This window comes from Lepidochelys kempii, chromosome 8 (assembly GCF_965140285.1).
Source record: "Lepidochelys kempii isolate rLepKem1 chromosome 8, rLepKem1.hap1, whole genome shotgun sequence".
Classification (NCBI taxonomy): Eukaryota; Metazoa; Chordata; order Testudines; family Cheloniidae; genus Lepidochelys; species Lepidochelys kempii.
In genome coordinates, this window is record NC_136387.1 from 3,681,403 (window position 1) to 3,696,481 (window position 15,079).

General features: G+C 45.4%; 1 protein-coding gene across 8 annotated transcripts in view; it reads right to left on the reverse strand.

Moving 5' to 3' along the window:
* SGCD (sarcoglycan delta) overlaps positions 1–15,079 on the reverse strand; it is a 572,369-nt gene that overhangs the window by 54,187 nt on the left and 503,103 nt on the right. For all 8 annotated transcript variants that reach the window (XM_073355246.2, XM_073355243.2, XM_073355244.2 and 5 more), the window contains one exon: positions 11,887–11,959. In XM_073355246.2, coding sequence (XP_073211347.1) covers positions 11,887–11,959 — 73 coding nt within the window. The remainder of the gene's footprint in view (positions 1–11,886; positions 11,960–15,079) is intronic.

Here is a 15,079-nt window from a genome sequence, read left to right on the forward strand (position 1 = left end):
GGATCTACGTCGGCCACAGGACCACAATCTCGACGTGGAGGACCAGTACCGATGGTAACAGCTGCTCCGCTAACGGCCTTGATGGGCGGACACGCGGAAGTGAGACACTAGCGATCGACGCCCAGGGCTGCGATGTCTTGGCGGAAACTTGAAGAGGGAGTCCAAGAGGGAATGGCATCAACAACCATGCTGTGACTGACTGTGATGCTCTCTCCGAGACAAGAACCGTTGGCAACGTCTGCCGTGGTCCGGTCGATATTCACTCCTTGAGGACGAGTGGTGCTGAGAGTCCCAGCCGGCTGGAACCTAGCCAGACAGTCTGGTTGGCGTCGAGGGCGATCCACATGGACTCTGCCCCGAACGGTCGCTAGGCAGTGAACAGCGTCGGGAACATTCCCTCGACCAAGACCGGTACTGGGCCGGTGGCGACTGCGGAGATCCCAGCGGCAGCTTGCTTCTGGAGCATGGGGCCGTCATCAGCAGTGCTCCAGACACCAGCATAGACATAACGTCCCGGGCCGCCTGGAGGGCTTCAGGCGTGGATGGCATCCAGACATCTGGCGAGGCCTGTTCTGAAGGGGCCGGGCTACTCCGCTCAACGTGAGTTGGAGGTCTGGGGCCTGGTGGGGATCGAGGACTGCCTGACATGGGCCTAGCCTCTGTCTCAGGCTTCCCTCGGTGCCACTGCAAAAAGGGAGTCTTCCTGGCCCTCTTGATGTGCCCCGTGGACGGGGAGCGGTGCCGACTGGTTGATGGCACCAGAGGGTCGCCGCATACCAATGCCGCGGTGCCGGGTACCGGTTCGGAGCGGCGTGCCGGAGTTGGGGTCAGCGCCAAGTCCATCAGGATGGCCCGGAGCCTAATGTCCCTTTCTCTTTTGGTCCGAGGCTTAAACGACTTACAAATCTTGCACCTTTCGCTGATATTTGTTTCTCCCAAACAGCACTAACAGTCTGTGGGCCGGTCACTTCTTGGCATAGAACTCCTACCAGAGCCGCACGGCTTAAACCCCGGGGAGCGGGGCATGCCCCGGCCTGGGCTCACTGACTACCTAAACAGCTAACTAACTACAGGTACTAACACTGAACGAACGGTTCTGGGGACGAGTTACGGCAAAGCTGGAGCAGAGCAGTTCTGACGCACCTTCACTGGTGGCAAGAAGGAACTGAGGGTGGGGGAAGTGCGCAGCTCCCCTTATACCACGCCAGGCAGGCGCCACTCCCCCCTACAGGTACTGCTAGGGGAAAAGCTTCCGGCACCGGTGCACATGGCGAGCACACACACCTATTGTGGAATACACATGAGCAATCACTCGAAGAAGAACTCAGGGCTCCACAGCTGAAGGGGTGAGCAGTGAAGTAAAATTACAGTGGCAAAAAGCAACAAATCTTTTAAACTTGTGCCCTAATAAACAGAATTCTTGACCAATGAATTGCCAGGTCACTAACCTCTAACCTAAGTTGGTCTCATATAAATTACACTGGTAAGAAATCATGTCATGTCTACTAGGGTTTAGCGGTAAACAAAACAAAATAAGAGAGCAAAGTAGAAAAGTACTGAACATGAGGGAAGTCCTCTGCAATGGGTCAAAATCTTTGACTATTGATTAAATATCTTTAACTTTAAGATTATAAGGTCCTTGATTTGGTGTGGCTAAAACACAGCCCAGGGGTATCCTGACCATGTCTGCTTTTCCCCTGCTACTTAGCTTCAAGAAGGGAATGTGGTGTAAGAGCCACCAATTTGGCTGTATGATACTGGAAGATCACCCTTCCACTGGACTGATAAGGGGTACAAGATTTTAAGGGCAGAAGGGACCATTGGATCATCTCACCTGACTTCCGGTATAACACATGCTTTAGCATTTCACCCACTTACCCTTGCTTTGAGCCCAGTAACTTATGTTTAACTAAAGCACATCTTCCAGAAAATTCAATGCTGGCTTACTCGAGTGAGGTAGCACAGAAGGGCCGCATCATATAGTAAGTGGCATAAAAACATGAGTCAAAGGACAGCTGGCAAGAAACACTTCTGCATTATTTCCGGACCCCAGTCATGTGACCTGAGTCAGCATTACAAAGCGCTAATACCCTCATTATGTGATGGAAGCCAGTATCCCAGATAGATACTGCGAGTATGCTTTGCATTTTGAACCCATGTCTTTGTGCAGAGGCCTATCAGCTGAGCAATTGCATCTGCACAGTCCCAATGAGATTTTATGCTTAGAGGTGCCGGGGCTATCCTACTCACAATCCATCTAGAATGATGCACTCAAGCTCTTGTAAGGTCGAGTCACTTTATTTTTCTCGTTAGAGCTTATCACATTTTATCTCAGAAACATACTTGAGACACATTTGCTCCAAACGCCTCTTCCTGCAGTGCCTGCTTTCGCTATTTATAGATGCTCTTGAAAGTTCTTACAGGAGGATCTGACCTTTTGTGTGTAGACTTTATTCATATCGGTGCGAACGAGGCCAGTGCTCTGATTTAAACACGGTGGGGCCAGTTTCTTAGATAAGCTCCATTGACTTCAGTGGTGCATCACTGGTTTACACCATGGGAGAATTTGACCCAGTTACGTTTTCCCACTGCTAAAAATAGAGAAGAAAACTCATTCATGGGCTAAATCCTGCCGTGGCCAGTCCTAAGAGGGAGAGTGGGGATGTAGGTGACTGCCAGCCAGGACAGGATTCCCTACAGCTATCTGCTGAAGGGAACAATGCTTTCCCATGCAATGGGAGTAGGTTAAGAGAGACACAAATACCTCAGCAACTAGATCACTTTCCTATTCGAAAGCCTGACTGAAGACGTGCAGTGGACCTGATACAGAGCCTGTTGACATCTCTGGACTTTGGACCGTATCCCACAGCACACTGACAGTTGGCTTTGGAGAGCTACCAGGAGTGAGTTCAAGGCAAGGCACTTCCACTGAGAAACCTCACTGCATGCTGGTCCTGGAAAGCGCAGTCCAACTGCACGCGCATCTCAGCTAATCTAAGCTATCATGAGGTGACTATTAAGAGAGATGTGGTCTCCTCGATAACTGGGCCTAAGACTAGGTTAGCATCCCTTTATACAGTTTGAGAGCCCTGTAGTGGTGCGCCCTGTGTTCTAGGGTCTAGAAGCTTCCAGACACCAGAGTGCGTGCAGCACGGCCTGACATGATTTTGTCTATTTAGAAAACATGAGTATCTGGAACCCAGCTGTGCCCCCGTGGTTTCTTTCTGTTGTGCAAGGGGCAAAAGGCAGAACAGCTTTGAAGATTATAACCAACAATACCAAAGAAAATGGCTAGCCAGTGCAGAGGTTTGAGAAAAGGTACAAGGTGCTCACAAAAGCCGGCCTCACCCTCGCTGGAACGGGCACAGAAATATACAGTGACCCTCTGAGGGTACAGTCTTAGACGTAAGCGTAATGGCACATCTTTCCTCACATCAACTAATATAATGTAATGTCCTAGATTGTTTTTAAACTCCGTGGCCTAAAAGGTAAAATCAATGCCTTTGATGGATCTGGAGGTGATACCTTTCTCATGCTAGCCTTATATTAGGCTAATGTGTTGAAAGGCTGGAGAAGTCCCAGTTCTTAACAATGACTTACTGTATAGAACTGAGAAAACAGCTCACATTACATGCAGTTTAGACAGCCTTGTTGCCCCTGCGATAACAACTTGTCCCTTGAGCCTGGAGAGTGCACTGGAATGGGTAAAAAACTTATGAACTATACACTAAACTATGGTATTGATATACACGACTAGGTAACGGAGAAATCCAAAGAAATTCATCATTTGATTGGTCTTGCACTTTACAAACCAGGGGCTTGATTCTCCTCTGCCTTTAGACCAGTTTGGCACCAGTGGATCATCAATGACTTCAGGAGCGTTCATGGCTGATTTATGGCAGTGTAAGTGACAGGGGAATAGGGCTCCAACATAGGCTATGATGACAGAAGTAAAATTCTCTCATAGGTCCAAATTCTGCTGTCAGTTAAATTGCTGCAATTCCACTACCATCATCAGGGTTGCCTAGTGTAACTGAGAACGGAAGCTGGCCCTTTGTGTTAAAAGTATTAACATCTGCAGGAACCAGACTCATACCTGGTGTCAATCACCATTGACATGAGCTGAAGATCTAGCATCATGTGTTTACTGCACACTTCTAAACTATGGCTTGGTATTACACCCTAATGAAGTGCTTCCATTTCCCATCAATTATTTCACCATTCAGCACCATTTCTTATTCACATTTCCTCTCGTTTTTGACCTGTTAATCTTTATGAATGTAATGGATTCTAGACTGAGATATTATTTGTGTTCCCATTTATTGAAAATACCTATGCTGCCTAGTGAAACACAGATGAAAAGAGCCCTTAATTCATTGAGAATAATTATTTTACAAAATGAATATTGCCACATTAGCTGAACAATGTATTTAAATTGCTCTTTGGCACAATAGGTCTCACTTGGACTATTTAGATAGCTTAGTACTTTACACGGTACAGGAGAATTGTACTAATAAAATCATACTGTAAGCGCATTTCATCTGCCATTTGGTATTTTTAGGGGTTCATAATTAACTTTGATTAAAATTACCTCTTCAGACACCAAGGGATTAATTTTCCCTTAACTGTGTTTGCATATTAAAGAAAGAACAGTCACCTAGGTTTGGTTGGCTTGTGCTGGATGTTTTTATGCTATAGCAGTTGTGGATGAAATTCAGCCCTGGGCAGGGGACCACCAGAAGGCTTATGCAACTGTTAAGTCCCATTTAAGTCCTTGTACTGGCCACTACATGGAGAGGATTTCAAGCTGTATGATTTTTTTTTCTTACTTTGCTCTTAGCACTGAAGTACCTTAAACTCACACGTCTTTGTCTAGCAGAAAGTTTTCATGTTATGCAACTTAAAAATGTGTGTGGAATCAACATGGCTAATTAAACTATGGTATTTTGGTGTGGTTTTGTTCTAAGACAAGACCCACTTTGCTCTTAGTATCATTAATGGTTGATAATTAAATTCAACCCAGTATACGAGGAACTCATACTGCAATGCAAGGATGTGGTAAACAGCACTTTTGAGGGGTGAGGCATAGACAGAGGTTGTAGGTTGCTACAAGACATGTATTTTGGAGGTGATCATCTGTGAAGGGTCCCAAAACAAATTTGGTTTCTACTGGGGAGGGGGTACATGTATGCTAAGAAATGGCAATCGCAGTACTTAATTCATGACATCAGGACTGCAAGCCAAACAGCGCCCTATCGAGTCTCTTCCCATTTGGGTTTATCCATTTTCTGTTGTCTCCTTCCCCCCTCATTTCTTCCAAAAGTCTTCCTCATTCCTACGCTCCTCAGGCTCGGGCTACACTACCAATTTATGTCAGTATAAATAGGTCACTCGGGGTGTGGCTTATAACATAGTTCTACAGACTCCACCCCCGGCACAGACAGCGCTGTAGACAGGCGTCTCCTGACGACACAGCTACCGCTTCTCAGAGAGATGAAATGCCGAAGCCAAGGGGACAAGCTCTCCCGTCAGCATAGACAGCGTCTTCACTAAGCGGTGCAGTGGTGCAGGTCCGCCAGTTCACTTTCAGTGCTACAGCACTGTAAGTGTAGACAAGCCCTAAGAGTAAATGAATGGCACGTTCCTCCGCTGAGACTTCTGAACTTACGATTTCCAGGCAACTTCGAATGACCATTTCAGGATATATACGTCTTCAGGCAATGAGACAAAAACTAAAGGAAAGTGAGGTGATAGTCGTAGCTCTCCAGAAGAGGATCATTACTGGAGCAAATGTCAGTCATTTGGGAATGGTTTAAAAGAAAACAGCTCCGCAGAGAAAGGTGTTTCCGGTAACCACCTGTGACGGGGTGTACCAACCCCGCACTGGGCCAAAGGGGGCGGACCAGTCACTGTGGGCTCAGCAGGCCACGCCCCGTTTCCCCTGCTGTGCATGCTCCAGCTGGAAGAGCCGGATAAAAGGAGGCACCCCAGTTCAGTCGGGGCAGGCTGCGGAGGAGGAAGGACGTGTACTACACGCTCCTCCAGAGGGGCCGGTGACACTCCAAGCGCCAGAGCCTGCGGATCTGGACTACGCTGTGGGCAACTCGCCGACTGCGCAGACTGACAGGGACGCCAAGCCACCGCCAGCTGAGGAGGTGCCTGGGGTGCAGTTTGTGGTAGGAAGTGACCCTGGGGACGTACTGGAAGCAGATGCCTAAACCCTCGGGGGGAAGTCCCCAGCTTCATAGGGCCCTGGCACGGAACCCGATGGAGCGGGAGGGGCCGGGTTCCCCCTACCACACCCCACGGACTGCTAGGCATGGCTGCTGTTTGTTCTCAGTCCCAGCCCAGGGCCCACAGACTGTTTGTTTGTTCTGCCCTGTCCAGGGGCTACAGACTGATTGTTGTTCTGGCCCCCTCGTTTGGCCAGAACCTGAGTTGCTACTGCCAGCCCCAGGCAGGAGGAGTGGGGGCCATAGACTATTTGTTTGCCCAACCCCGCCCAGGGGCGACAGTGTGACCATTGTTCCATCCTACCCAGAAAGCCAGAACTCCAACTGTCATTGTCAGCCCCAGCCCAGAGATTCAGGGGCTACTGACTGTTTGTTTGCTTGGCCCCACCAGAGGTCTGGAGCCCACCGTACTGCAATTACCTGATCGAACAGGGAATCCCGACAACTGGGTGACGGGGTGCACCAACCACGTGCTGGGCCAATGGGGGCGGCCCGGCTCAACAAACAGGACTCCCCGTCATATCACCCAGTAAGTGATCCCATCAATATGTATCAAGAACATCAACTTGTATCACAAACAAGCTTACGTGCATCATTACAAGTGCTTGAATTGTCCAAATTAATTTCTGAATACCTCACTATTATGTGTTATGATGGACTGGCTGATACTTTTTAGTATGCTTGGTCAGAAAAATTTAAATATTTAAACTTTTGATATACTTTTTTTGCAAACATAATTGAGGGTAAAGAAGGTTGAAAACTTTCAAAACTTTAAGGTTTGAGATAAAAATATTTTAAAGGTTTTCTACCGTTTTCAACCAGCTCTACCTGTTAGTCATTATTGATGAGTCCTTAAGATACCATTTAGCAGAATATGTAGCATTAACAACAATCATCACTGCATTACACAAAGCATTCATGATCTTTGGCATTCTCAACAAAATCAAAACTGATAACGATTTTTGTTGGCTCATGGAGCATAAGCCTTTTTGCAGCACGGGAGAGATTCATGGCAACCCGTGCAAATAGATAAAAAATAGCAATGTCTCTCAGATGTATCTATGACACCAATTCTTGTGACCTTATGGATCTCCCTCACATGAAATGACAAATGCCACACCCATGTGGCTGATGTTTCAGAGGGAGGCTATGAAACAATTTCTCTCCATCTAAGCCATCCCAGGCCAAAGACATCGGAAGATGAGACTAAAAGAAGATGACCAAGCAGAAGCTAATGTTGATCAACAAAGAACAGTTATATTGTCTGATCTCTGGAAAGGTGACCATGCACTTGTAAAGCACCCAGTGACTAATAAGTGAAAAAGCCTGTATGAACCAAGACTTTTCAGCAGGAAGAAGAAGGCAGAAAATCTGCTGAAAATGATGCTTATGTAATCATCTGGAACATATCATTCTGAGAGAGACAGACAGACAGACACTAATAAAGGTAGCTTGGGGGATGGGTAGGGAAAACGAAGGAAAGAGGGAGTGAGGGAGACAGACATGAGGGGGTGTTGGCTATTTTTAAGGAGAGAAATCACTTTGTATTTGAAGCAGAGGATGAAGAAATACAGATGGTCTGACTCCCCAGTGGTGACAAGAGCAGGTGGTGTCCTCTCTTTTTGGTAATGACAGTAGCTGTCACCTTATTTTGAAGTCTCCTACAGGAGAAGTAGTGAAATCGATATAAAATCAGAAATAGCAAAATGATGTACTAGACAGTGAGTTTTAGTCATTTGGTCTGTGAGGAGTGAACAAAGCACATGGCACCTGGATACAAGAAGATAGGCCAACAGAGTCATGGATTCCAAGGCCAGAAGGAACCATTGTGATAATCTAGTCTGACCTCCTGTAGAACACAGGCCAGAGACCTGCCCCAAAATACTTCCTAGAGCTGAGCTTTTAGAAAAAACATCCAATCTTGATTTGAAAATGGTCAGTGATGGAGAATCCACCAACACCCTTGGTAAGTTGTTCCAATGGCTAATTACTCTCATCGTTAAATGTTTACGCCATATTTCCAGCCTGAATTTGTCTAGTTTCATCTTCCTGCCATTGGATCGTGTTATGCCTTTCTCTGCTAGATTGAAGAGCCTGTTATTAACTATTTGTTCCCCATGTAGGTACTTACACTCTGTAATCAAGTCACCCCTCAATCTTCTCTTTGTTAGGCTCAAGGAGCTCAGTCTATTTAGCTTATCTCTAGAAGGTATGGGTAAAAGAAAGAGAGCCTGAGACATAAGACCTTGTATCAGAGACCTGGGACCTGCACTAAAGTAGTGGGCAAAGCTTTGCTGATATAAAGCAAAGTCAGGTTATGAGCAAGAGGCAGGCCCTGCTCAAAGAATCTTACAAGAACAGGGCTGATATTGCAGAAACACACATTCCTAAGGAGTGTTAGTCACAAGAATACACGCAAACACATTCCAGAAGGGTGGTACCAGCATACCACGATACCAACCCATCCCAGAAAGGGAACAGGAACATGCTGACCCATCCTAAAGATAGGGTCAGGATGACAGCATGATGGATAGAGATATTTTGACCGAACCAACAGGGACAAGGCAAAGGGTGGCACCCAGATATGTCAAAGGATGGCACCCAGATACCCCAGGGGCAATACGTAACTTCTTTGTATTGGTGTATAAAAAGATATCTCAGAGGGAGTGTTTTTGTCTGGCCTTGGGGGGGGGAATGGAAAGTTCCGCCATTCACTGAGCTGGTCCATTGTAATGGGTACATGTGTTAGCGGTCCTGTAGAGTCTGCGGGATACTAGGACCATGCCTCGTTGACAATAAACCTGGCTGGGTGCCTTAGCTAAAAACTGAGTCAGTGGATTTATTGGACAGTTCAATTGGAGTCTGCTGTCTCTGCTATCTGCGCAGAGCTGGGACAGCACGCTTAAAGAACACACACATGCAGCCAAACATCTGTCAACAGTAGGTTTTTCTAAACCTTTCATAATTTTCGTGGCTCTTCTCTGAGCCCTCTCCAATTGTGGACACCAGACGAGCTAATTGAAAACTGGGTTGTTGTTTTTCTTGAAACTTAAAGGGGAAAAAAAGTCTGCTCTTTTATCACTGTATAATGTGACAGGGTTTTCACAGTCATTTTGCAGTAACAATTAGCATCCCTTTATCCAGTGATCTAGCCAGCTACCTAGCATAGGTGTTTATAACATGCTGATCTCCCAGATATGCAGAGCAAATCAAGATTAACAGCTCATCCAGTCCCACTTCACAGTAGCCAAGAATCTTTGGATTACTCTAAAGGGGCAGGTTATGTAATTTTGAGGAGGTACAGCATTGCTACCAACAATAGGAAGACACTAGAAAGTGCCCCCCCGGCCCCAAGGCTAAGGTTACTTTTTCTTGGAACCATATTTTGCCCCCAGAAGAAAACATTTCACATAAGAAGCTTGAGCTGCCCTATGCTTCAAGAGACTCATGTACTGTGGAGACCGAATCCCCTTTCCTGGCTAGGGACGCGTACATGCTGCTGTCCTGAGCCTGTCCGGAACATTGTACAGAAGTGGTGCCATAGTGTCTCCTCCCTTGGGGGTTACGATCGTGTAGAACAGCTTTAATTTCTGAAAACGGATATGATTTTCAAAAGCCCCTAAGTGATTTAGAAGCCCAAGTCCCAGTTACAGAGAGCCTAATGCAAGTTAGGCTCTTAAGTACTTAGGCCACTTTTGGAAATGGGACATAGGTGCTTTTGAAAAATATACCCAAGGTCATGATCCTTCCTATGAAGGCTGCGGCAGGGATGTGCTGTACCAGTGCATCTTCCGTCCAGCTGCTCCTTTTCCTGCTAATGCCACCCACATCTTGTCTATGCAGGCTGCCTGCAGAGCTCACTAGAAGGGAGGCAGCATCTGCTTTGTGCTCCCACATCATCACTCCCTTTCTGCCCCTGGAGACCCTGCACCTACACTTGCTGAAGTTGCCACACTCTGGGTTGACCCAAAGCTTTTAAGAAAAACAGTAATATATTGAGGGGGAGGAAGCGGGTTTTACATCAGAGCAGGTGGCAACGTGGTGAACGTTCATAATGAACTGAACCAAACCCCTGTTGTATTTTTTGATCTAACAAGCGGGCTGCTGGTGTGTTAAATGGAAGAACTAGAGACATTCCTGAGAGACAGTAAAAGGTAGTAAGATACTAAAGGGAAGGAAACTAAGATGCTCTTTAGCATCCATGGTGATCTAGCTGGGCCTAACTACTACTTCCAACATCAGGATGGAGAGAGTTAACAACAGACACCAATCCCACGTTGGTGCAATGCCACCAAATGAAACCAGGCTGCAGCTGTCCTAACACTTCCTCAGTAACCTTTCCTGAGAAAGGAAGGTTAGAGACCAAAGATTAAGTGACAAGGTTATCTCTATCTCTAGAGACCTTCTTCCTGAGCAGGGGTTCATTATCAGTTGGCTGACTTTGTATCCTCTTGGTGGAGGCATTAATAACACCTAGTCAATAACAGACCTAGAGGTTTTCTCCAGATATGACAAAGGGCGGGGATCTAGCTGACAAGCGGTGGGGCAAAGCTCTCCCAGTGCACCTAAAACCTCAGTGACTGAAACAGAATGAAAGCCAGACTGCGAAGTGGTGTGTTTGTTGCCTTCTGTATTCTTAGTGTTGGCCAAGTACCCCTTTCCAGCTGCATCCCCATGTTCACCAAAACTAACCAGATACTGTTGGAAGAGTTAGTTTGTTCCACCAAGAACCAGTCCCCACACCCAAATCTCTCCCTTCCAGAGGCTGCTCATCCAGATTGAATCTGCACATCAAACCTTGAAGTTTGCCCATTGTTAGAGTATGTAGGAAGGCTGGTCCAGTGGGTAGGACACTAGCCTAGAACTTAGGAGACCTTGGTTCAAGTCCCTTCTCTGCCACTGACTGCTTGTGTGACCGGGGGCAAGTCACTCGGCCTCTTGGTGCCTTCATTCCTGATCTGTGAAGTGGAGATACTTGCCTTGCTTTTCAGGGGTGTTGTGAGGATAAATACATTAAAGATTATGAGGTGCTTTGAGATGTAGTGAAGAAAAGTGCTACATAAGAGCTAGGAATTATCGTGATGAAATAAATAAAGTCCTGCATTCGATGAGGGCAAAGCTGATTCTCTAGAGCTGTGCTATTTATTCCCCTTAAGTGTTGCTTTCTGTGGGTGGTATTTCTGTGACTGTCAGTGGTAGTGGCCTGCGCGTACAGCTAGTCGCAGTTTCCAGTCAGAGAAGGGGTTCACATCTCTGTAAGGGAGAAAATTCTACGAGTGCATCATCCTTTTGCCTGCAGTCACTCTCTCTGATTGAATGTGGCCTCCAGTACCTTCAGTGGCTATAGCCAAGGAAATATTTCTATTTTCCTTTTTAAAGACTGGCTAAGTGGAGGGTGTTGCAGAGGAGAAAGGAAGCTCTCGTGACCCATATTTTCTTTTGACTCAGTCATACAGATTTGCTTTAAAGTGTTATTGCCTTTCTTCTATTCCATGGCGTTTGCTCCGCGATGTTAGCGCCTGTAACCTCGGCTCAGTGCATTCCAAAGGGAATTTCTCAACTGCTTGTGCAGGGATAGAAATGCCGCCACTCAGTATGCAGAATTCCAACACGGCGCCACTGAGTTATATTTAAACCATATTCCAAAGTTTACCTTAGTTCCTTGAAGGGGTCTGCCCTGACACTGGGAGTTTCTATAGATTTAGGGAACACTGTGCCTTCTGCTCCTGAAATAACAAAACAGAACACAAGATGTAGATGTTACAAACTGCAAGCAGGGGAGTGATTCTCAAATCACACTTGGCACAATTTACAGGTTATCTGACCCCTGCATGCCCCCACTCCATCCTCACAAGTAGTCAGGTTCAGAATGCTGAGCTGAATTTCCAAAGCTGGCTGTCTCGTTTGCACCCAGGACCTGGGTGCACTCTGCACAATGCAATTCCTTCTGTTCTGAGGATGAAAAAGATTCAGACAGCCAGTTTGGAAAATTTGACCCCTTGTTATGCATAAATGTCTCTAGTACAGGTGCACACTTCATTAGCTAATACAGATGCATATCCTGAAATGATTTATGTTTTCTTGCTGCGATGGACTTAAAGGAGAGAACAAAATCCCGGGTTAGTAGAGCCACCTCAAAAGGTTCGCAGTGACTTGCATGCTGAATAGGGAGGTGGTGCTGTCCAGTGAATAAACTGCAGGACAAGAAGGCAAGAGACCTGGGGTCTAATTCTAGCTCTGCCAGTGATTTTGTTGTGTGACCTTGCACAAGTCATTTGCTCTCTCTCTCTCTTTCACAATTCCCATCTGTACACTGGGGATGATAATGGTTTACTTACCTTTTTCAGATCTCCAGATGGCAAGTACGAACTATGAGTCACAGATTTATAAATATAAAGACCAGAAGGGACCCTTATGATAAATGAATATGACCTCCTGTATAATACAGACCATATAATTTCATCTAGTAATCTCTACATCAAGTCAATATTTTGTGGTTGAACTACAGCGCATCTTTTAGGAAGACAGAGTCTTGGTTTAAGTACTTAATGATGGAGATATACCTCCACTGTTAAAAATTTGCACTCTATTTCAAGTCTGCATTTATCGAGCTTCAATTTCCGTCTTGTGTCTTGGTTTGCTAGATTAAAAAGCCCTCTATCAGAAATATTCTCCTTTTGCAGGTACTTATAGACTGGGATCAAGTCACCTCTTAATCTTCTCTTTGATAAGCTAAATAGATTGAGCTTCCTAAATCTTTCACTGAGGTCTGTTTACCAGACCTCAAATCATTCATGCTCTTTTCTGATCCCTCTCCAGTTTACAACATCCTTCTGAAGTGAAAACACCAGAACTAGACACAGATTTCAGTAATGGTGCCACCAATGCTTTATGGAGGTAATACCATCTCCCTTCTCCTACTCAATATTCCCCTGCTTATACATCCAAGAATCACATTGTCCCCTTTACCCATAGCATTGCATTGGGAGTTTATGTGCAGTTGGTTATCAATCATGATCTCCAAGGCCCTGATTTTTAAAGGTATTTAGGCATTGTGGGATTTTAAAAAGGGATGTACACACTTACGAGCCAAAATCCATAAGTGCCTAAATCCCTTAGGAAAATGAGATTTAGGCTCTTAAATCAGCTAGGTGTTGGAAGGCCGAGCGCTGCAATGCCTAAATACCTTTAAAAATCTGGGCCTAAGACCTTTTCAGAGTCACTGCTTTCCAACCTACAATCCCCTATCCTATAAGTGTGACCTCCATTCTTTGTTTCTAGATCTATGACCTTGTATTTGATTGTATTAACACACATGTTGAAACGAATTCAGCCTAGCAAGAAATCCAGATAACTTTGCGTAACTATCCTGTTTACCTTACCACTATTCATCACCAGTTTTAATGGCATCTTGCAAACTTTACCAGCAATGATTTCATATTTTCTTCCAGATGAATGATAAAAGATATCGAATAGCACTGTGCCATGAACAGATCCCTAGGGGCCATGACTAGAAACCAACCCCTTTCCATTACATTGTGAGATCCATCAGTTAGCTGGTTTTTAATTGATTCAATATACGCTACATACTTACTGACTATTCCTATGTGCACTTCATAAACTATCAGTAGGAAATTCTTTGAACAACAATATGTATGTATTTTTTGAGATGAAAAAGAAAAGTAAGGTTACTTACCTCATAGTAACTGGAACTCTTCAAAATACATGGGCCCTATGGGTATTCACTGTGGGTGTGCGTGTGCTCTGCATGCCTGGGACTGGAAATTTTTCAATAGCAGTATCCATTGGTCCATGCCTCCACCTCCTTGTGCTGTGAACCGAAGGCATAAGGAACTCTGACAGTTTGGGAAGGAGGGGCTCCTGTCGTCTTATAGCAGAGGAGGATGCGGTTGGAAATCCATTTTGAGACAGTACAGGAAGCTCTAGTGTGGACTGCTTACCAGGAAGACCTGAGGGCAGACAAGGCCAGGCTTGAAGCCTGGGATCTTGGGCAGGAGTATTCTGAATACTGGAGCAATAAAAGGCAGGTGGGAGCATTCTCTGCTAACTAGATATAAATCTACTAATTATCTAAAAGAGGAGTATGATAATAAAAACTATTTGCAATATTCACAAGTTAAAGATAGAGCAAGCTCGAAGGCTACAGAGTGGGAGTGTTCTGTCCCAGTGGTAGAGAGGACCTGAAGAGGCGGTCGGTCAAAGCACCAGGAGGCAAGAGGGCACAGGTGTGGACCAACGTACACAGCTGCTGAAGAAGTACACATGCACCCACAGTGAAGACTACAGAGACCAGCACTAAAAGAAAAACCTCAGGGTTACCACCCTCTGCTTTCTCCCCAGAAAAAACAACAACATGATACGCCTCGCATTGAAACCTGCTTATAGTGGAAAAATTCCACTGGCTTCAATAGACTTACATTTGGTTTACACCAGTGTATCCCACTCACTATGTTAAGGAAAAGTGAGAATTAAAACAAGTTTTCTAATATTAACACTACAAAACCAAACTCATGCTTTTTAAAACACTGTAAACTCAGAGATGATAAAGAGTAGTCTAAAGTTTGAAGCACTGAGAATTAAAATTGATCTCGTGGCCCAATATAAGATATATAGCTCTTGACTTAACTATAAGCCTTTATTGCTACAAGTTGTCAAAAGTATCTGTAACTCGAGAACCCTGAAGGTTACTATTATCTGATTTGTCCTCCACCTTGATTTTCATACACATTGTAAGGAGAGTGGTCACTTTGGATAAGCTATTACCAGCAGGAGAATGAGTTTGTGCGTGTGGTTTTTTGAAAAAAGGGGGGGTGAGAAAACCTGGA